The 21,107-nt window shown below is 43.5% G+C and overlaps 2 protein-coding genes across 4 annotated transcripts in view; both read left to right on the top strand.

The window, feature by feature from the left end:
• Window positions 1-8,300, top strand: part of LOC129832198 (ras GTPase-activating protein 2-like) — a 49,453-nt gene extending 41,153 nt beyond the window's left edge. The window contains exons 20-25 of one of the 3 annotated variants that reach the window (XR_008755888.1): window positions 891-973; window positions 1,362-1,570; window positions 2,606-2,709; window positions 3,087-3,264; window positions 3,402-4,555; window positions 4,676-8,300. Coding sequence is in view for 2 of the 3 variants with exons in the window: in XM_055896078.1 (XP_055752053.1) it covers window positions 891-973; window positions 1,362-1,570; window positions 2,606-2,709; window positions 3,087-3,264; window positions 3,402-3,432 (605 nt within the window). In the remaining variant the exon portion in view is untranslated. Of the gene's footprint in view, window positions 1-890; window positions 974-1,361; window positions 1,571-2,605; window positions 2,765-3,086; window positions 3,265-3,401 lie in introns of those variants that run through there. The other 2 variants (XM_055896078.1, XM_055896079.1) reach the window with 2 other exon arrangements.
• Window positions 8,301-9,555: 1,255 nt separating this feature from the next.
• Window positions 9,556-20,127, top strand: LOC129832201 (vitamin K-dependent protein S-like). Its single transcript, XM_055896083.1, has 8 exons — window positions 9,556-9,868; window positions 10,514-10,629; window positions 11,733-11,922; window positions 13,745-13,906; window positions 14,926-15,091; window positions 16,024-16,181; window positions 16,983-17,208; window positions 19,531-20,127. Exons 1-8 carry the CDS (start codon window positions 9,788-9,790, stop codon window positions 19,668-19,670), a joined length of 1,239 nt encoding a protein of 412 aa, XP_055752058.1. The 5' UTR covers window positions 9,556-9,787; the 3' UTR covers window positions 19,671-20,127.
• The last annotated feature ends 980 nt before the right edge of the window (window positions 20,128-21,107 follow it).

A 21,107-nucleotide genomic window follows, 5' to 3' on the forward strand; every position in this document is an offset into this window, starting at 1 on the left:
ACCAGAATGCAGTAACATAGCCAGAGTAGTGAAGATCCGTGTTTACAACTTAAGTGATTTGTAGCCTGCTGTCCGAAGATGAACTGAACTGAAGTGTGTGTGTGTGTGTGTGTGTGTGTGTGAGCACTGAACTGGAAGGCAGGAGATATGCAGAGAACCTGATGGTGCTGGAGGTATGCGTGTTGGTGTCGGGGGGTCCATCGGGCTGGCAATGCAGAGGAAGAGGAAGGTGGCAGGCAGAGAAAAGCGCTCCATCTTAAATGAGAGATTGATATGGCAAAATTCATCACACACACCCAATGCACCTTGATTCACATATGTAAGGGAGAGAGAAGGAAATGGGGGGGTTGTATGTGCAGTGAAGTATCATCAGTGGATCAGATACTTCACTCTTATCAGCTAGATGGAGTGTGAGCTGATAGGTGGAGACTGAAGAGAGACCAATAGCAGGAGCTGATACTGAGACTGCTTTTATAACTGTGTACGGTTTGCGTGTTTTGGCCCGGGCTTTTGTCAGACACAGTGCTGGAAATGGTGGTCTATCGAGTGTAAAAAGAATGTTCTCGATTTGTATTTTTGTTGGACGAGTATGTGTGAAGTGTAACGCTGCACGTCTTCTAGTAGTCAGGGTCACATGGTGTAAGAACTCAATGTTCCTCCTAGTGATGTAGCTTGACCAAGACGACATGGGTGGGTTCCAGATGATCCTTTAACAGTTGAAGAATATTTCCATATCATTTATCCAGAGACGGGATTCTTTCTGTTGTTGAGACTAGCTACTATCCTTGTAACTTGTTACAGTAGCCTGTTTTATATAAGGGTAAGGGAGTCCAATGTAGACATTTTGTGTGTGCGTATATTTACGTTTATTTTTGTTTTTGTTTTCCAAGGGAAAGAAGCACTCTGCATTATGCCTGTGAAGAATATCCGGGCTGTGGAGAAACTGGACTTAAGTGCCTTTAACCGCAAAAATGTAAGCAGGACTTGGGACCCCCTCAGCCTGTCTCATGACTGTCTATTGTGGTCTGTTTAGAGCCAGGAGTTTTCCCTGGCCACCTACCTGACCAGTAAACGGTAAAGCACAGTTATACTATAGGCTAATGCAAAGGCTCAGAGGTTTTCCTGGTCAGGTCAACAGATCAGGAAACTCCTGTGGTCCTATGTAAGTTGTGAGGGAAGTTCTTTGAGTTTACCGATTGAATTTAAACAGATACATATGTGGACTATGAGTGTCTGTTACTAAATAAAATAACATCTTAATTGTGTGCAAAGGGCAATTAATTTGACACCATATTCACAGCCTGTCAGATATTGTATGTAATGTGTGTTATCGACAGCTCCTCTTTCCTCTCCCTTTTTAGATGTTCCAGGTGCTTCACAGTGAGAAGCCGCTGTACATGCAGGCTGGGAACTGCGTGGAGGCCAGTGAGTGGGTGGAGGTGCTGAGCCAAGTGAGCCGCTGTAATCCGGATCGCCTGGGCACCTTCCACCCCTCGGCCTACTTGGCCGGAGCCTGGCTCTGCTGCAGGAGCCTGAACGACAGCCAGCCGGGCTGCAAACCCTGCACACCGTGAGTACTCAACTCTGAATCTAAAACCAACCTCTAGTCCCTAGATCAGGGCGCCCCAATAGCTGTTCTCCAATAACATTTTATTACACTTTGTATAATCACCAGGAAATGACCTCAAAGTGATTTTAATTGAGGAAATCTGTTCCCAAGTATCACCACGCATACAGTGAGCTCCAAAAGTTTTGGGACAGTGACATATTTTTTCTTCTTTTGGCTCTGTACTCCAGCACTTTGGATTTGAAATGATACAATAACTATGAGGTTAAAGTGCAGACTGTCAGCTTTAATTTGAGGGTATTACACTTTGTGTACATAGTCTCCCAATTTTACAGGACCAAAAGTATTGGGACAAATTCACTTATGTGTATTAAAGTAGTAAAAGTATTTGGTCCCATATTCATAGCATGCAATGACTACATTAAGTTTGTGACTGTACAGCATTTGCTGTTTGTTTTGGTGTTTCAGATTATTTTGTGCCCAATAGAAATGAATGGTAAATAATGCATTGTGTCATTTTGGAGTCACTTTTCTTATAAATAAAATGGAATATGTTTCTCAAAACGTGTACATTAATGTGGATGCTACCATGATTTAAGATCATCCTGAGTGAATTATGAATAATGTTATTTGTGAGGGTTTTTTAAAAAGTCTAATTTACTCCTCTGCTACAGCACCCAAAGACTCATTTATAGAACTTAGTAAGAGTTGATCATAGAGCCTTTTAGATGGTTCATAGTTCTATCTTGCACTCTGATCGACCAGGTGGCATTTTCGTCATATTTCTTGTACTGGTGCTATTCTTCCCTCTCAGATCAACACAAGTTCCTAGGAGATAGCAGCTGTTTCAACAAAGAAATTGACCATACCATAATCACTGCCTACTTGTATCAGACACCAGAGTCTTATATCAGTCTTATTTAGTAGGGAGCACTGTAGCGGAATTGGACAAATCCAGGAAGCGTTATTGGACAATTGCCGGTTTTCTGTTTTCTTCCAATTGGTGCCTAATGAACATGACCCTGTCTCCCCTCCCAGTACCTTGCTGGCTAACCTACAGCTGGATATTGACTGTGACCGTGAGACGGAGAGAATCTTCTCCCTCTTCACCTCCAGCTACTCCAAGCTACAGAAGATGGAAGGCAAGAGGGATTCTACCTGTCAATCGCCCAACTTTCACACAAATTAATTTAAAAAGTATTCTTATCACAGTAGATTGTTTCTTTAGTGGCTTATTGCATGAGGCATTTTCTCTGCATCTATGTGTGCTTGTGCAGCATGCATGACACTTTGATACTTGATTCACACCTGAACCGTACCCTGCTGGTTCTGATATTTTATTTTCACATTGTCCTTTCCAGCTCGGTTCCAGCAACTATTGTGTATGACTAACCAGGCCAGCCCAGTACAGCTCTTATTGGCTTGGCTCGGTTTGGCCCTTTTTAGTGTGAATCTGGCAACGGTAGCTTGCTGTGATAGCCTGTGATGATGACCTTATGTAACTGCCTCCTGTGGTCAGATGCGTGTGCCAGCATCGCTGTGTACCAGGGTCCTCCGAGGGAGCAGGACGACTACTCCCTGTTCACCATCCAGGACTCCAAGGAGACATTCCACACAGTGCGGCAGATCACACACATCCTGAAGGAGCTGCAGAGAGAGCACGACACCCGCAGCGGCACCGCGCAGTACGGCAGCCAGTAAGTATACACACACATGCCTATGTCTATACTCACACACACTTGTACACACACATGGATATGTCTATACTTACACACACACATGAATAGACAGCCACGTAAATATTTATCCTCTTTGTTTTACTGTGTCTTTCTAGAGAGAATCCGATAGTTGGGAAGACATCCTAACGAGTCTAGGTGGGTCTGTCTGGCCTGAGACAGCCATTCCAGCAAATGGCAATATGCCACCTGCCACAGTACTACACTGGAGCCCCAGAGTGACACTGAGAACGATGCCCGCCTCGCGAGGACCAAGAACCCACACCCCCAAGGTCGCGCTCTGCCCCCGCTTCCCCCTCCACCACGTGTGACTGGACGGACGGTCCAATAGCGGAAGTGTCACCTGAACCTGGTCAGAAGCTCTCATTGGTTCAGAAGAGGAGAACCTTGGTTGAGTTTTATTCTCTAGCTCTCCCCGTCTGTCTCCATCCTTCTCTCTTTCTCACACACCACTGCTCTAATCAGAGGAATATGTGCTTGCTCTCGTCTTCTACTTGATTTGCACAAAGACCATACAACATCATTAGTTGGAGTGTGTTTGTGTGTGTGAATAGGCTGCTAAAATACTCCATTTTATTCACTCAATGTTTTCAATCTCGATCGTCAACAATCGAGATGATGCTCTCACAATCTCTTGGGGCTTCACTGTTTGACGTCCGTTTACGACTAAACAGCAAGCTGACTTTGTTTCTCTCATTTTTCTATCAAAGGGTCCACTTAACTGTACTCTCTTCTTCCTCCTCTGTCCACCTCTGTGCTTTGAACAAATGTAGGTGTTTCAGAGTACAGTTAAGTGGATGAGACCGATCTGCCTTATTTTTCTTAATGGATGTATGTGTAACAATCTCTCGTGTCCTCGAGTTAGGGACTAATGCCGAAGCACTTTACATATTTGGGATATTCCAGATGGCATCGTTTTAGATACGTGGTATCAGTATACCCCCCATATCGATCAGTTCAATGATCTCGAGTACGTTCTCCTTTCCATTCCTGTACAATAACATTTATGGCCTGTAGATTTTAATAGCTAATTTTCTTACACCAAAGACGTAAGGTCGACTTGGGAAAAAAGGGTATGAATGTATTTTGAATACAGACTTTTTTTAAATGGAGAGAAATACAGTATATATTTCGTTCATGTACATTTTGGTAACTGCATTGTTCCTCTTTTTAACGATTTAGACGATTTGATTGAGTAACGTTATAATGTTCTCTGGAAATGCAGATGGACCGTGGTCGGTAGTCTAGAAATGTCTGTGACGGGCCTCCCGGGTGGCGCAGTGGTCTAGGGCACTGCATCGCAGTGCTAGCTGCGCCACCAGAGTCTCTGGGTTCGCGCCCAGGCTCTGTCGCAGCCGGCCGCGACCGGGAGGTCCGTGGGGCGACGCACAATTGGCATAGCGTCGTCCGGGTTAGGGAGGGTTTGACCGGTAGGGATATCCTTGTCTGATCGCGCTCCAGCGACTCCTGTGGCGGGCCGGGCGCAGTGCGCGCTAATCAAGGTGGCCAGGTACACGGTGTTTCCTCCGACACATTGGTGCGGCTGGCTTCCGGGTTGGAGGCGCGCTGTGTTAAGAAGCAGTGCGGCTTGGTTGGGTTGTGCTTCGGAGGACGCATGGCTTTCGACCTTCGTCTCTCCCGAGCCCGTACGGGAGTTGTAGCGTTGAGACAAGATAGTAATTACTAGTGATTGGATACCACGAAAATTGGGGAGAAAAGGGGGTAAAATTTTAAAAAAATAAAAGAAATATCTGTGACAACCATGTAGTGATGTCACTGCAAATCAATCGCAACAAGCTAGACAATCCCCCTTCACTTGCCAATCTAGCCCCTTAGATCCTCATCACTGGCCCACATTAACTGGTAGTCAAATGTGATTGGATAGATCTACAATCAGGCAAACACATATATTACTTAGGCCCCATTCATTGTTTTGTGTGTTTTAGACTGAGGACTATTGCTGTGTTCATAGCCAAGTGGGAAGGTGGTAATTACCAGTTGTGAAGTCGTAAATACCGGTTGGATGCATTCACGTGCTTTGAACTAGTTGAGAAACGCTGATTGGCTAATGTACAACAAGCTGCGTCAACCATAAAATAAAAGTACAGCTGTCATGCTTGTAAACAAATGATAGTGTTCAAAAAACCATATAAATTGATTGCTTTTTATAAATAGTGTTTTGTTAGATTTAACTGCCCAAAATGCTGTTATCAAGGTAATTTTCTTAGTAGGTGACATCAGAGGTCAGCATGTGGGAAAAGTCTGAGCTCAGGGATGATAGATGAGCTTCCCACTAGTATACTGAACAAAAACATAGACACAACCCTTTCAAAGGTTCTACTGAGTTACAGTTCATATGAGGAAATCAGTCAATTGAAATAAATTAATCAGGCCCTAATCTATGGATTTCACATGACTGGGAATACAGATATGCATCTGTTGGTCACAGATACCTTAAAAAAGAATGTAGGGGTGTTGATCAAAACCAATCAGTATCTGGTGTGAACAACATTTGCCTTGTGCAGTGCGACACATCTCCTTCGCATAGAGTTGATCAGGCTGTTGATTGTAGCCTGTGGAACCATAACCCCACTGCCACCATGTGTCACATGTTGACATCAGTAAACCGCTCACTCACACAATGCCATACAAACTGTCTGCCATCTGCCCGGTACAGTTAAACCGGGATTCATCCATGAAGAGCACAGTTTTCCAGTGGCTATCGAAGGTAAGCATTTGCCCACTGAAGTCTGTTACATGAGAATGACGAGCATGCAGATGAGATTCCTTGAGATGGTTTCTGACAGTTTGTGCAGAAATTATTTGGTTGTGCAAACCGAGTTTCATCAGCTGTCCGGGTGGCTCGTCTCAGACCATCCCACAGGTGAAAAAGCCGGATGTGGAGGTCCTGGGCTGGCGTGGTTACACGTGGTCTGGGGTTATGAGGCCGGTTGGACTTACTGCCAAATTCTCTAAAACAACGTTTTGGTAGTGAAATTAACAGTAAATTATCTGGCAACAGCTCTGGTGGACATTCCTGCAGTCAGCATGCCAATTGCACACTCCATGGCATTGTGTTGTGTGACAAAACTGCACATTTTAGTGTCCTTTTGTTGTCCCCAACACAAGGTGCTGATCATGCTGTTTTAAACAGCTTCTTGATATGCCACACCTGTCAGGTGGATGGATTATCTTGGCAAAGGAGAAATGCCCACTAACAGGGATGTAAACACAATTGTGTCGAAAACTTGAGAGAAATAAGCTTTTTGTGTATATGAGAAATATCTGGGATATTTTATTTCAGCACATGAAACATGGGACCAACACATTACATGTTGTGTTTATTTTTTCAGTGTAAATACGAGTTGGGGCAGTCAAGTGGATTTTCTTCCCAGTCTTATGTGGTAAATATCAAAGTTTTTATCAGGGAGGTTGAATTAGGTAATGAACGCAGCATTAGTCCACATAGTCGCTCCGTTCTTTATATTTTTATCAGTCAACCCGTAGGAACGACAGTTATGAACGCAGCATTAGTCCACATAGTCGCTCCGTTCTTTATATTTTTATCAGTCAACCCGTAGGAACGACAGTTATGAACACAGCATTAGTCCACAGTCGCACCGTTCTTTATGTTTTTATCTGTTAACTCGTAGGAGCAACAGTTTGTTAAAACAGATGCCTAAAAACTTGAGCTTGGATCAACAACCAGAAGGGAACGTGTAACACAGTTAGTACAGGGTTAACCATGTTTCGTATATATTTTTGTTTGGCTTATGGAAATATTTCCTGTCAGAAGTTGTCTTTGGTCGGTCATAAATTTCTATCATGCATGTCCTGTATATTTAACAGTATATTTTTTTTAGAGTACCTTTTGTATGTATGTTTTTTAACACGGCAAAAAAAATCTGTGTTGGTGCGTTACGGTACCTTGTTCTTTGTCTTCAGTGGTACTAGGAAGCTTGCTGCTCTTCTTCATGTCACAGAGTCTAATGTATGGTAGCGTGCTGCGGAGTCTGTCTATAGCTTATGCAACGTTACGGAGTTTAACTTTGTCTCGAACACCAGGGTCATGTTCATTAGAGCACGAAGTGGAAACTTTTTGCAACGGGGAAAAAAGGAGCCTCTACCTGTTTACAGTCAGTTTCCTTGCGTTTGGTGCCTAATGAATGCGACCCAGGTTAGGTCCCACCTGACTTTGTTTGTAAGTGGTTTTGCTAAAGGCTCTCAGGCCTCATGGTTCTTGTCCTTTGTCATTCTAATGCGTAGGTAAAGATGTCATCATGAGTGAGCTTGTTGGTTCATTGGTTTTCTTTCACTAATCTCAAACGTTTTTCAATCATAAGGGAATTTTCAATCACTGCATCTTCTCTTCACCTTACCTCTGACAGTCAGATGTTTTATCAAAATGTGTCTTTAACGTTGTCAGAACCTTTTTTAGACCCATGAATCCAAACGTGCAGTGGCCTTACTAACCCACCCACACCCAAAGATAAATTGGAGTGACACAATTGTACAATGTACAGGTTGGCTTGGTCAGATGGGATGGTACTGTACGTTCTAGGGGTTTTGTTGCTTTGATCACAGTATAGGTACAAGTGACACTGTTACCAGTCAACAGTGAACTTATAACTTAAATCAGAAAAATTTTGTGTGTGGCCCAGTCATTTTTAAAGTTGGATAATTTAACATAGCATGGGAAGTCAGGAGTGATGGTTAGCAGTCGACAGGCCTTCATGTGAACAGTATCTGTGAAGTCATCGCCATGACATCATCAGCAGCCTTTCGAATGTTAAAATCAATCACCGCAAAGAGAATCGGTTGTTTTCGTATTTCAAACACGTAAACGTATCATTGCATACAGGACTGGAGTACATATATTTGTTGTTGTTTTTGTTATTTAAACATTTTTGGATTATTTTTCACAACCAGAAAGTCAAATCTTATCTCCTGTCTTTTATTTGAAATAATTTACAATAAACATGTTGCCAACCCTTTCACTTCAGGTGTGTGGTCTTTACTAAATGTCAGCTCTAGGGAAGGCGGAGGAGAGTAGAAATGTTAGCCTAATCCCAGATCTCTTTGTGCCGCCTTACCATTTCCTATGGTAATTGGAGTTGGTAAGATGGCACAAACAGATCTGGAACCAAGCTATAAAAGACATTGGGGGAGTACACAAGAAGGGACTATATTATTTAGCAGGTTGCTGTTTAATGGGATGAGTATTGTCCTGGAGGCAGAACTGAGCAATTTCCACTAGATGGACCAGCTGCAAAGTCAAAATATTCTATATTGTCAAAATTCATGAAAACAAAAATGAGCTTTTTAGTTGTAGTTTAAGGTTTGGGTTCAGATTGTATGACTTTGTGACTGTGACAGCTACTGACCACTGCAGAGCTGCCTGCAGAATAAGATTCATGATGAAAAATCCTAACCTGCTATCCTTTTCATTAGATTGTTCGAAAGCTGGGGAGTCACCCAGCCAACTCTGAGATGTATAAACAGTTTTATTCTGTTTGGGAAAGGGTTTTACTATTGGCAGCACTTCACATCGAACAACTAATCATCCACAAACCAATAAAGCTATTTTTTACTTCCCAGTAATTGCCTCTGATGCCACTTCAGTGGAATCTTCTCAATAAGAAGAACTTGAACATCTGTGGCATCTTGGATTTGACTGAAATTAAGTCGTCATTTAAGTCGTAACATTTGCTGGCTAAGATTCTTCATTTGTTTTGTCTCTATCGTCTGACATTGCTTTGATGTGCTACTTAGATGTCGAGGACCTAGCGTGAGACTTCTCAATTTCCACCTGCAGTTCACACAGTCTACCCTACTCCTGCAGATTGATACCAGTCTTTCTTTTCAAATGAAAGGATATCAAATATCAATATAATATCAAAACCATGTAAAACAAATCTCTTTAAGATGCCACAGCATGGCTTAAGATGGATTTGGAAGGTACTTGAATTTCTACTACGCCATCTTTTTTTCTGTCAACCAAACAAATTTGTTAAATAGACCATTGCTTTAAACAAAAAAATGGAACCTCCCAAGAGCAATGACTTCAAAAAGTGACAATGTTCCCACTCTGTGTTTGGACCAAATAATAATTACGTAATATGATTTCTGTGGTTTGGACACTATCTGAAACACACAAACACGCACCTCCTTGACCCAGACAGTGACCTCCCAATCATGGTTTATTTTGTTGTCTCGTCTCCATTCTTATCTGCTGTTGTGTCTGCTACGGCCAGGTTTGTGAAACTCTGGGAAAGAGACCGATTTCTTAAGACTTCTCAGACTCCCTGTAGCTCTTGCTTCATCAGCTGATGCTCCAGCCCAGTACAAAACCTTGAGGGCCAGCGAGGGACAAGGACCAAAGAATCAGACCTGACAAGTATAGATATAAACCCCATAAGGAACGTCTGGTTAAGAGAAGCAAGCACCCCAAAGGACTGTGAAAAGAAGTATACCTTAGTAGATCATGTTTGCATTGAAGAGGTTTGTGGTGGCTCTGCTGACCCTAGGGATTTGGGTCCATCCAACGCTTGAACGGACACTGGAGGTAAGAGGCGACACTGACGTTATTTTACTATACGGTTCTACTCTCTAACACACAGGGTTGGGGAGTAACTGATTGCATATAATCTGATTACAAAACGGAATCAGTTACGTTACCAGAAAAAATATTTTAATCAGATTACAGATACTTTTGAAAAACTAGACGAATACTTCTTAAAAAAATACATTACACTTTTCTGTTTTCTCAATGACATTCAATTGAGCATTGAAAAAATTTGCAAGTTTTTAGCTTTGTTCCACCTGAGCGAGTGACCACAAATCAGAGACCACTAGGATGACACCAAATGCATTTGATGGATCTTTTTTGTCTTCTAATGCCTCTTAAGAGGAAAGTAATACAAAAGTAACACGTTACTGAGTTTGGGTAATCCAAATATTTGGTTACTGATTTTGGACAGGTAACTAGTAACCATAACGGATTACATTTAGAAAGTAACCTACCCAACCCCGCTAACACAGTTACTGTGAGTACACTTGCACAGGTTTTTCCTCCATATTCTAATTAGTGCAGCAATTGTTAGAAATTGTTTGGTTATTTAGATGTCTATCTTGTTAGTTTAGCTAGCTTTCCTATCATCACAATGTTTGCCTACATGAACAGTATTTTTGTGCTGTTTCAACCCCATAGCCATCACCGGAATGCTACTCTTTTGTCGAGTCCAGGTCCTCACATCTCCTGTACACTGGGAACAGCTCTGTGGGGAATGTCCCCATTCTGGAGTACAAGGTCACAGAGTTGACCAGGTAGGCTATAGAGATCATGACACCACTGAGCACTCTCCTTTCAGAACATTTAACCAGCCGGGCACATCTGGCTGAACCACACTGACTGAACCAGGTCTCACCTAGTCTCTCATTTACATACACTGAGTGTACAAAACATTAAGAACACCTTCCTAATATTGAGTTGCACCCCTCCCCCTCCCCCCTTTGCAATCAGAACAGCCTCAATTCGTCGGGGCATGGACTCTAAAAGGTGTCAAGCGTCCCACAGGGATATTTGCCCATTGTTGACGCCAATGCTTCCCACAGTTGTGGAAAGTTGGTTGGATGTCCTTTGGTGGTGGACCATTCTTGATACACACAGGAAACTGTTCCGTGTGAAAAACCCAGCAGCGTTGCAGTTCTTGACACAAACCGGCACCTACTACCATACCCTGTTCAAACAAACTTCCATTTTTGTCTTGCCAATCCATGTCTCAATTGTCTGAAGGGTTAAAAATCCTTCTTTAACCTGTCTCCTCCCCTTCATCTACACTGATTGAAGTGACATGAATAAGGGATCATAGCTTTCACCTGGTCAGTCTATGTCATGGAAAGAGCTTCTTTTTTTTTTAGGGGGTAGCTTTAATACTGCAGATTGTAGCATCATGTCCAATCCCCCATATATTTTTTGGTGTGAGTGTATCTTATTTAAATATATTTTCCTTTATTATTTTCCCCTAACCCTACCACCCCTCCCTTAATTGGAGTAAACTAATGGACAACAAAACTTAGGCTTCTACTTCCAGCTTATACATACTATATACATTTTACGGACACAGTGTATTTTACGATAGTTATCTTTTGTTTGTTTTTAATTCCATCAACCCCTCCCATCTATCTGCGTTCATTCTATTTGCCATATATTTTTAACTGTGCTGTTTCACAAAAGTTCTGAACCTATATACATTTTACGGGCACAGTATATTTTACATTAGTTATCTTGTTATGAATCCCATTCTTCAGCTCCATTCAACCCCTCCCAGATCAATGTTTTGTACACTCAGTGTATGCTCAATAAGATGTAACGCTGTTCTGATGATCAGTGTGTTTTGACATGTCTGTCTCTTTCCGTCCATCTGTAGCTTTGACTCTGAGTTTGAGCTGCGTACTCTGGACCCTGAGGGGGTGATATTCTTTGGGGACATCGGCGGGCAGCAGAACTACTTCCTGCTTGCTGTGATCCATGGGAACCTGAGCGTCCAGACGAGCCGCGGGGATGGACAGGTCCTCGTCACCTCTGGGTCCAAGATCAGTGACGGGGAGTGGAAGAAGGTGAAGTCCTGAACCGTGTCCTCTAAATGACTATGTGACAGTAGGCTATACTTTACAGTGCCTTGCAAAAGTATTCATCCCCCTTGGTGTTTTTCCTATTTTATTGCATTACAACCTGTAATTTAAATAGATTTTTATTTGGATTTCATGTAATGGACATAAACAAAATAGTCCAAACTGGTGGAGTGAAATGGAAAAAAATTACTTGTTTCAAAAAAATAAAAAGCTGAAAAGTGTGTGCATATGTATTCACCCCCTTTGCTATGAAGCACCTAAATATGATCTGGTGCAACCAATTACCTTCAGAAGTCACATAATTAGTTAGATTGCACACAGGTGGACTTTATTTATGTGTCACATGATCTGTCACATGATTTCAGTACATATACACCTGTTCTGAAAGGCCCCAGAGTCTGCAACACCATTAAGCAAGGGACACCACCAAGCAAGCGGCACCATGAAGACCAAGGAGCTCTCCACACAGGTCAGGGACAAAGTTGTGGAGAAGTACAGAGGGTTGGGTTATAAAAAAATCAATATCCAAAACTTTGAACATCCCACAGAGCACCATTAAATCCATTATTAAAAAAAATTGAAAGAATATGGCACCACTACAAACCTGCCAAGAGAGGGCTGCCCACCAAAACTCATGGACCAGGCAAGGAGGGCATTAATCAGAGAGGAAACAAAGAGACCAAAGATAACCCTGAAGGAGCTGCAAAGCTCCACAGCGGAGATTGGAGTATCTGTACCACTTTAAGCCGTACACTCCACAGAGCTGGGCTTTACGGAAGAGTGGCCAGAAAAAGCTATTGCTTAAAGAAAAAAATAAGCAAACACGTTTGGTGTTTGCCAAAAAGCATGTGGGAGACACCCCAAACATATGGAAGAAGGTACTCTGGTCAGATGAGACTAAAATTGAGCTTTTTGGCCATCAAGGAAAACGCTATGTCTGGAGCAAACTCAACACCTCTCATCACCCGAGAACACCATCCCTATAGTGAAGCATGGTGGTGGCAGCATCATGCTGTGGGGATGTTTTTTGTCGGCAGGGACTGGGAAACTGGTCAGAATTGAAGGAATGATGGATGGTGCTAAATACAGGGAAATTCTTGAGGGAAACCTGTTTCAGTCTTCCACAGATTTGAGACTGTGACGGAGGTTCACCTTCCAGCAGGACAATGACCCTACGCATACTGCTAAAGCAACACTTGAGTGTTTTAAGAGGAAACATTTAAATGTCTTGGAATGGCCTAGTCAAAGCCCAGACCTCAATCTAATTGAGAATCTGTGGTATGACTTAAAGATTGCTTTACACCAGCAGAACCCATCCAACTTGAAGGAGCTGGAGCAGTTATGCCTTGAAGAATGGGCAAAAATCCCAATGGCTAGATGTGCCAAGCTTATAGAGACATACCCCAAGAGACTTGCAGCTGTAATTGCTGAAAAGGTGGCTCTACAAATATTGACTTTGGGGGGGTGAATAGTTGTGCATGCTCAAGTTCTCAGGTTTTTTGTCTTATTTCTTGTTTGTTTCACAATAAAACATATTTTGCATCTTCAAAGTGGTATGCATGTTGTGTAAATCAAATACAACAAAATAAAAATGCCAAGGGGGTGAATACTTTTGCAAGCCACTGTAACCATAATAACATAATTATAATGTGGAGCATGTATAAGTAACTGCCAAAATAAAGGAAACACCAACATGTAGTGTCTTTGTAGGGCCTAGGGCCACCACGACAGCTTCAATGCACCTTGGCATAAATTCTACAAGTGTCTGGAACTCTAAATCTTACCTGTACATTGTTCGTGGATGCAGATTGCAGTGATGAAACATGAGGGAACTGTGGCTGTACGCGTTGGCTCGGAGACAGCCGTCACAGTGGAGCAGTCTGCTGAGAGCCAGAGGGCCGAGATAGGCAACGGCGTCCTGAGAATCTCTATCGGAGACCTGCTCCCAGATAGCGGCGTTACCCTGGGGGTGAGTCTAAGTCCTGTTTCCCCCCACCAGACTGACAGGGAGCAGAATGGGAGCATGTGAGAGGACCAATGGGAATGAATGTGGGTCTGTAGAGGGGTTAGGACCTAACAGGGACACAGCAGGGTTACAGACAGGCTGGAGGTGGGGGTGAGAGATAATTAGAATGGGTAGTGCTAGCATGTTGTGAGAGGTTTTTGACGGTTTTTGGGTCTGCACAGTAAAGGTTAGGACCTTTACATTCCATGGTTCGGAGCAACAGTAATAAAACACAGGGTTACAGATGGGGTGGGAGTGTGGTGGGGCATGGAGAGAGCAAGTGAAGGGGTAGAATTTGAAGAGGGAGCTTTATGGGGGAAGATGTTTGTCTGCAGAAGGCTTGGGAACCATTGTAATAATTACACAGGGGTTACGTCCCAAATTACCCCCTATTCCCTATTTAGTGTACTACTTTTGACCTATAAATGGAATAGGGTGCCATTTGGGACATGGCCTGGGTTGCAGAAGAGGGAGGGCATGGGGTGGAACATTGAAGGCTTGCTAGTGGGACACTAACTATATGGAAGAATGTGAGACTGTCTGTGGAGATGGGAGTTAACCATGAATCTGGCTGGTTCTCTTAACGTGAGATTTGCTTATCTAATCCGTGTGCAATGATAACCACTGTGCTCTCGCCAACTCTAATAATGATTTTCACAGCTGGACCGCATATCCTGAGACAGTTTTCTGGCACACCAACTTTCTCACCATGATGAGAATAACAGATCAAAGCAGAGCTCAGAGTTCAACCACTCCTGAGGGAGCATGAACTGCAATTCTTATAATTTTACTATATTTTATACCCAACACAAACAGCACGTGTCTGTTCTTCGAATGCACCCACTGTCCCTCATAATCTGAATTGGACTATTTTGCAATGGAAAAATACAAACAAGAAAGAGCAGGGCTATGTAGTGAAGGGCAATCACATGGGGCTTGTTTTTCTATACCATGTCTGTCTGTCTGTCTGTCTGTTTGTCTAGCTGAACCCTCCTCTGGATGGCTGCATGCGGAGCTGGGACTGGGTCAGACAGGACTCCAGCATCCTAGAGCGGACCCTGCAGGATTCCAAGGTGCAGAGGTGCTGGGAACATATTGCCCCCGGGTCCTACTTTACTGGAGTCGGCTCTGTTGGTTTCAGCTCTCTAGGTAGGCCACCTCACTTCCCCGTCACATGACATGGGACAATATTTTTTTCTGTCCACGCACCATGACAGGGAAAAATTCTGGGCCCTATATTTTACGTCTCTGGAAACATTTAGCGGTAGTTTACCTTAATATAAGTTATTTGTTGGTCTTAGAATTAAACAATGAAACAATGAAAACTTGGGACTGAAAAATGTTGGAAACAGTTGTTTCAAAATTGTACATATTGCAATATTGACAACAATATCACGCCAAAAGACATGTGTTGGACTTAGAATGAAAGATTTTGGTAAAGAAGTTTTCAACTTGTAGTTTTAGTTTTTCATAGTTTTTATACTCCCATTCCATTAATCTTTTTCTTCACAGGGATTTTTGTAGAGCCTGTATTTGAATTCTAAGAGGAACACAGAACTCTTGCGGGAAGAAAACAATTAAGATTGCGGCTAAAAATATGGAAACCTACCCCTTTTAAGAATGAATCCCTGGTTACCTCCCATCTCATTTACATTTACATAATTTAGCAGATGCTCTTATTCAGAACGACTTACAGGAGCAATTCAGGTTAAGTGCCTTGATCAAGGGCACATCGACATATTTTCCACCTGCAGGCTCGGGGATTTGAACCAGCGACCTTTCGGTTACTGGCCCAATGCCAGTAACCGCTAGGTTGCCTGCCATCTCCACAGACAGTCTCACATGCTCCCGTACTGTAGCTACTGTCCCATGGTATTGCCTTCTTGCCATTACTTCAATAACATCTGAAGCTGAAGTTTAAGTACTTGAATCTGGTGCTTTCCTTGTTTTGTCAGTAAAGTAAAAAGCGTGAAGACATTCAATGGTCTGTAAAAGGAACACTGCATGGTTCTATAAACAAGAAAGTGCATAGATTAGGGTGCAGAGTGATACATATGTTATGTTTGTCTTTGTGTCTGCAGTGTTCCTGGGAAACTCTTCAGCTGAGCAAGATGGTGCAGACTGGACTCTCTCTGTGGAGCTAGCTCTCAGAACGGTTTCAGCCAGAGGCTTTCTCTTCATTCTGGTAGACACTCAGAACGACTACATCCTCTCCTTGAAACTCAACCACCCTTCACAGGTAACACACTGGAACTATACAGCCTCAAGACCCAACTGATCTGGACCAGCACTTTGTTATGTTATAGTCTCTATCTTCTCTCATTCCTTCACTATTACTGCTTTGGAAATGCTTATGATCTTTAAGAATGGCATAATGGCAAAGACATGGTCTATACACGCACGCATGGACACACACACTCATACACTCTCATTCACACACAATCTCACACGGGTCACTCAAACACACATCCACACATACACATACTGTACACACAGCAGCAGGTCACAAACAAGTCACACTCACACACTCCTGCCTCCGTTGAGTCTGGGACCTGACTTGATTAGCCCAATGCTCCCATGTTGTGATGTCATGTCAAATGCCAAGCAGGAAGAGGTCAAACTTTCCAAAAGAGGCTTTGTTGAAATTGTCACTGTCAGCATGCCATACTTTTAGATGTTTTAACTACTGGAAATCAGCCCAAATATCTATGTGAATAAATCTGTTGGCCTTCAACACACATTCTTTGTGCTGTGTGGAATAAACCCTGACTTTTACCTTTTACGTCTGTCTAGGGCACAAACAGATGTGTTGCTGTTTCCGGTTGCAGATTGTTCTGTTGATACCGATTGTTGATCTGGCATTCGCTGACAATCCTTATGAAATTTGTTTCCATAAGACAATGTGTAGACAATTTGTCCGGCCAGTGGAGGTCTTTTTAAACCCTAAACGAAGCATTAACTTATGGGGTGATATAATGCAAAAACAATCTCTCCTGGATAAGTTTGGATTCATCCATGGTTTGGGTTTCCTGTGCCCTAGGAACTGATGCTGCGTTTGAGGGGGACTCTGTTCTGGTCGCACAGCTACCCTCAGACACTCTGCTCAGGTGAGAGTCAGTTCCTGCAGCTGCAGGTGAGACCAGGCCAGCTAGTGATTGGCATGGGCGTAACCAAGGCAACCATGAGGTTGACGGATGGGGACTACGAGCTCCTGAAGAGGGTGTTGAGCCAACCAGGGAGCAGGGTGTACCTGGGGGGCGGGCCAGGTGAGCTCTGAGTCTCAAATGACACCCTATTCCTTACATAGTGCACTACTTTAGGCCTGATACTTTTCTCCTCCAATCTTATCCGTGCTGTCTTCCCACATCAACTGATCCTAATCCTCTTACTCATTCACTATTCTACTCTTACACACGAAGGCCGCAAAGCCGAAACGTCTGTGTACGCTATCCCTGATGCAGTGAAAATAAAAACATCTAAAATGAAGTAAGCTTAATGCAACATGTTTTTAAGTGCGGACCGATCCCACCTTTTTACTATTCTACTCTTCCCACACTCTCTCACCCTCAAACCTTTCTCTTCTTTTCAGCTCTCTCCTTCGTTTCACCTCATTCTTCTTTTTTCATTCTTTTCCACAAACCATGTCCCAGAATCCTCTCCTCTCGTCCACTATTAATTGTCCTCTATGTTCATGTTTCCTGGATCACCTCACAAATCAGATAAGCTAATGTCACACTGTATATAGATTTTTTTCTATTGTGTTGTTGACTACGTTTGTTTATTCCATGTGTAGCTCTGTGTTGTTGTTGTTTGTGTCGCACTGCTTTGCTTTATCTTGGGCAGGTCGCAGTGGTAAATGAGAACTTGTCCTCAACTGGCCGACCTGGTTAAATAAAGGTGAATGACCATATGCTTCCAGGTCATATGGCAACATATAGCTAATAAAAATGGGTGACTACATTCGGATGTAAACCATTTAAGAAAAAGCGTTTCTTCCTCCTTTAAATTATGATTGCTTTTTAGGGAAATTAAACTCGAAATTCAAAGTTTCTCCGATGTTTTCAGGTTGTGTAGATCCAGCTATGTGCCTGCTCAACCTCAAATGAATGTAATAGATAAGCAAAACAAATCTGGAAGTTACATGGAGCTTATGTTTTCCATTTGATATCGTTGAATCTACAAAAGAAGACCTGGGACATGGACTTGTCCCAATAGAAGACGTCTGAGATCTGAAAACATAACTCACTTTAAGTACACTATACGTGTTTGACGCCCTCTTCCCTATATATTGCACAACTTTTGACCCGAGCGATGAAGAATCTAGAGTATGGGTTTCTTTAAGTGCTTGGAGGCGAATCACATAACTGTTACTTGATTGCACCTATAATGCTATTAATGAGACCGACTGGTGTTTATACAGTAGAGTACAGTGAGTCCATACAAGGTGTTCCGTATCTAGCTGTGTTCCAGAGGAGTGGAGGTGAAGCCTCTGTTGAGTACAAACACAGCAAGAGATAAGAGTTGTGGAGAGTAGCAGAGGTATCAAATTACAGGCAATTTCCCAGATGATATATCATGATGACTCCTATGGACATATGGTGTCAAGATGAAACAACAGTGTGAGCCGGTGGGGGTGTGAGCCGGTGGGGGTGTGGACAGGTAGAGGTGTGGGCAGGTAGGGGTGTGAGCAGGTGGGGGTGTGAGCCGGTGGGGGTGTGAGCCGGTGGGGGTGTGGTCAGGTAGAGGTGTGGGCAGGTAGGGGTGTGAGCCGGTGGGGGTGTGAGCAGGTAGGGGTGTGAGCAGGTAGGGGTGTGAGCAGGTAGGGGTGTGAGCCGGTGGGGGTGTGAGCAGGTAGAGGTGTGGGCAGGTAGGGGTATGGGCAGGTAGGGGTGTGAGCAGGTGGGGGTGTGAGCCGGTGGGGGTGTGGGCAGGTAGGGGTGTGAGCAGGTAGGGGTGTGAGCCGGTGGGGGTGTGGGCCGGTGGGGGTGTGGGCAGGTAGGGGTGTGAGCAGGTAGGGGTGTGAGCAGGTAGGGGTGTGAGCCGGTAGGGGTGTGAGCCGGTGGGGGTGTGGGCAGGTAGGGGTGTGAGCAGGTAGGGGTGTGAGCAGGTAGGGGTGTGAGCCGGTGGGGGTGTGAGCAGGTAGAGGTGTGGGCAGGTAGGGGTATGGGCAAGTAGGGTTATGGGCAGGTAGGGGAGTGGGCAGGTAGGGGTGTGAGCCGGTAGGGGTGTGAGCCGGTAGGGGTGTGAGCCGGTAGGGGTGTGAGCCGGTAGGGGTGTGAGCCGGTAGGGGTGTGGGCCGGTAGAGGTGTGGGCCGGTAGGGGTGTGGGCAGGTAGAGGTGTGAGCCGGTAGAGGTGTGGGCAGGTAGGGGTGTTAGCCCGGGGAGCCGTTAAACTTTACGAGTCTTTCTTCTGCTATCATTGTTTTTCTGCTATGAAATCGTGCAATACTGTCACAAAGAGCTGCCCTATGTGGCCTTCACCTGTCCAGTCATTTCTCATCAGTGATTACTTCTAGGAAGGGAGGAAGGAAAGAAGCACAATTCAATCCCTTGAACTTAGGCTATCTCTGACCTTTGACTGTGTCCAGAGGGTCTGTCCAGCTTCCACGGCTGTCTCCAGGCCAAGATCCAGGGTGTCAACGTTGACCTTGACCTGGCAGAGGTCAAACACGGGGATGTCCGCTCTCACAGCTGCCCTGCCGCCCTCGACATCCGAGATGGGAAGTAAAGGAGCCGCAGTTACACCCGACACTGCTTATAAGACTACACAAGGCTACACTGTTTTCTGTTTGGCTATTGTCTGTCTCTCAACATTTTACTGTCTCATGTGGCTATCTATGTAACAAGATGTAATACAGTACTGCAGAATGCAGTAACATTGTATTTTCTAATTGTATTTGTATTGAAGCATCTCTGACATGTGAGGGATGTTCATTTGAAGAACAAGAGAAGAATTGCGTTTTCTTTGTGTAGATCGTTTTGCATACATTTTTGGCAAACTTGGTACCTCACTGCAAAACTGTAACATGGCCTCTTTCACTTTATTTGCTGCATATTGTTTCTGTAATTTCCAGCAGAATTCCCCTCTAAGGAGGTAAAGCTAAACAGTACAGCTGAATTACCATGTCCACTCTTGTTAAGTCTGTGCGAATGGCAATAAAGCATTTGCTGCTTTTTATAGCTAATTGAGTAGCATTGCATTTTTTACATATATGTTGTAACTTCCCCCAAAGCTGTCCAAATGGTCAAAAACATTGTATCCTTTCTCATACTGATAAGTTCCTGAACCATTTCTTAATGTATTGTATGGATGCTATGCAAGTTTGATCTCTGTGTATTACGTTATACTTCCTATGAAAATAACTTAAGACAGAAGAGCCTTAGAACAGTTACTCTATAATCCTCATTGACTTGAGGGGCATGAACACTAAAAAAACAAGGAGTTCATCATCTTACCAGACAGAAGCTCTCATATACAGTTGCAGACTTGGATTCAAATACCATTTTAAATCATTTAAAATGCTTTAGCTGAGCTCGATTGAGCTTGCCTAGCTCAATTGAACCAATAGAACAGTCGCAAAAGGTGCAAAGCCTGCCGATCTGGCCCTCGAGACAGGCTAAAGTAAACGTGCAAAGTATTTGAACCCAGATTTTCACAGTTGCGTAAGAAAGAGACTAAGCCAGTGTTCTTGTGGTCTATTTTTGTCCTGTGAAACTCTTTGACCCCTGGTGAGTTTTTGTTGAATCTGGTGTTTTACTTGGAAAGAAACTCCAGATAATTACACCATCTTCTGTCTTGTACATTTCCACAATTGTTTAATTGTGCAAGCAAATTACTTTTGGGCTTATTGGTTTTTAGCCCACACGAGTGGAAGGTTTTGTGAATTTGTCTTCGCTCCTTAAAACAAAAAGTGTGTTTGAGGAGCTCTGTCAGTCAGAGGAGACATCTTAGATGCTGTTGGGGAATTGTCTCAGCTCTGTACCCTTGTGTTTTTGTAACCAGGGGAAGAACATTGCAAACATGTTTTATAAAAGGAAGAAAAAAACACAGAAGTTTGAGGTATGCATTGTCTGGCACGGGGCTCGATATTTTCGGACACATCCCCCTCTCTCTCTATGCTTATTGAGTTCAAAGAAATAACACATTTCTTATTGCTTAATGTGT

The sequence above is a fragment of the Salvelinus fontinalis genome, chromosome 33 (genome assembly GCF_029448725.1).
Source record: "Salvelinus fontinalis isolate EN_2023a chromosome 33, ASM2944872v1, whole genome shotgun sequence".
Lineage (NCBI taxonomy): Eukaryota > Metazoa > Chordata > Actinopteri > Salmoniformes > Salmonidae > Salvelinus > Salvelinus fontinalis.

Bases quoted from the DNA above. Each gene is read 5' to 3' on its own strand.
- LOC129832201 (XM_055896083.1), top strand. From the start codon at position 9,788: ATGTTTGCATTGAAGAGGTTTGTGGTGGCTCTGCTGACCCTAGGGATT. The intron at 10,630-11,732 runs GTAGGCTATAGA...GTCCATCTGTAG, and splicing joins AAGGTCACAGAGTTGACCAG to CTTTGACTCTGAGTTTGAGC. The intron at 17,209-19,530 runs GTGAGCTCTGAG...GACTGTGTCCAG, and splicing joins GTACCTGGGGGGCGGGCCAG to AGGGTCTGTCCAGCTTCCAC.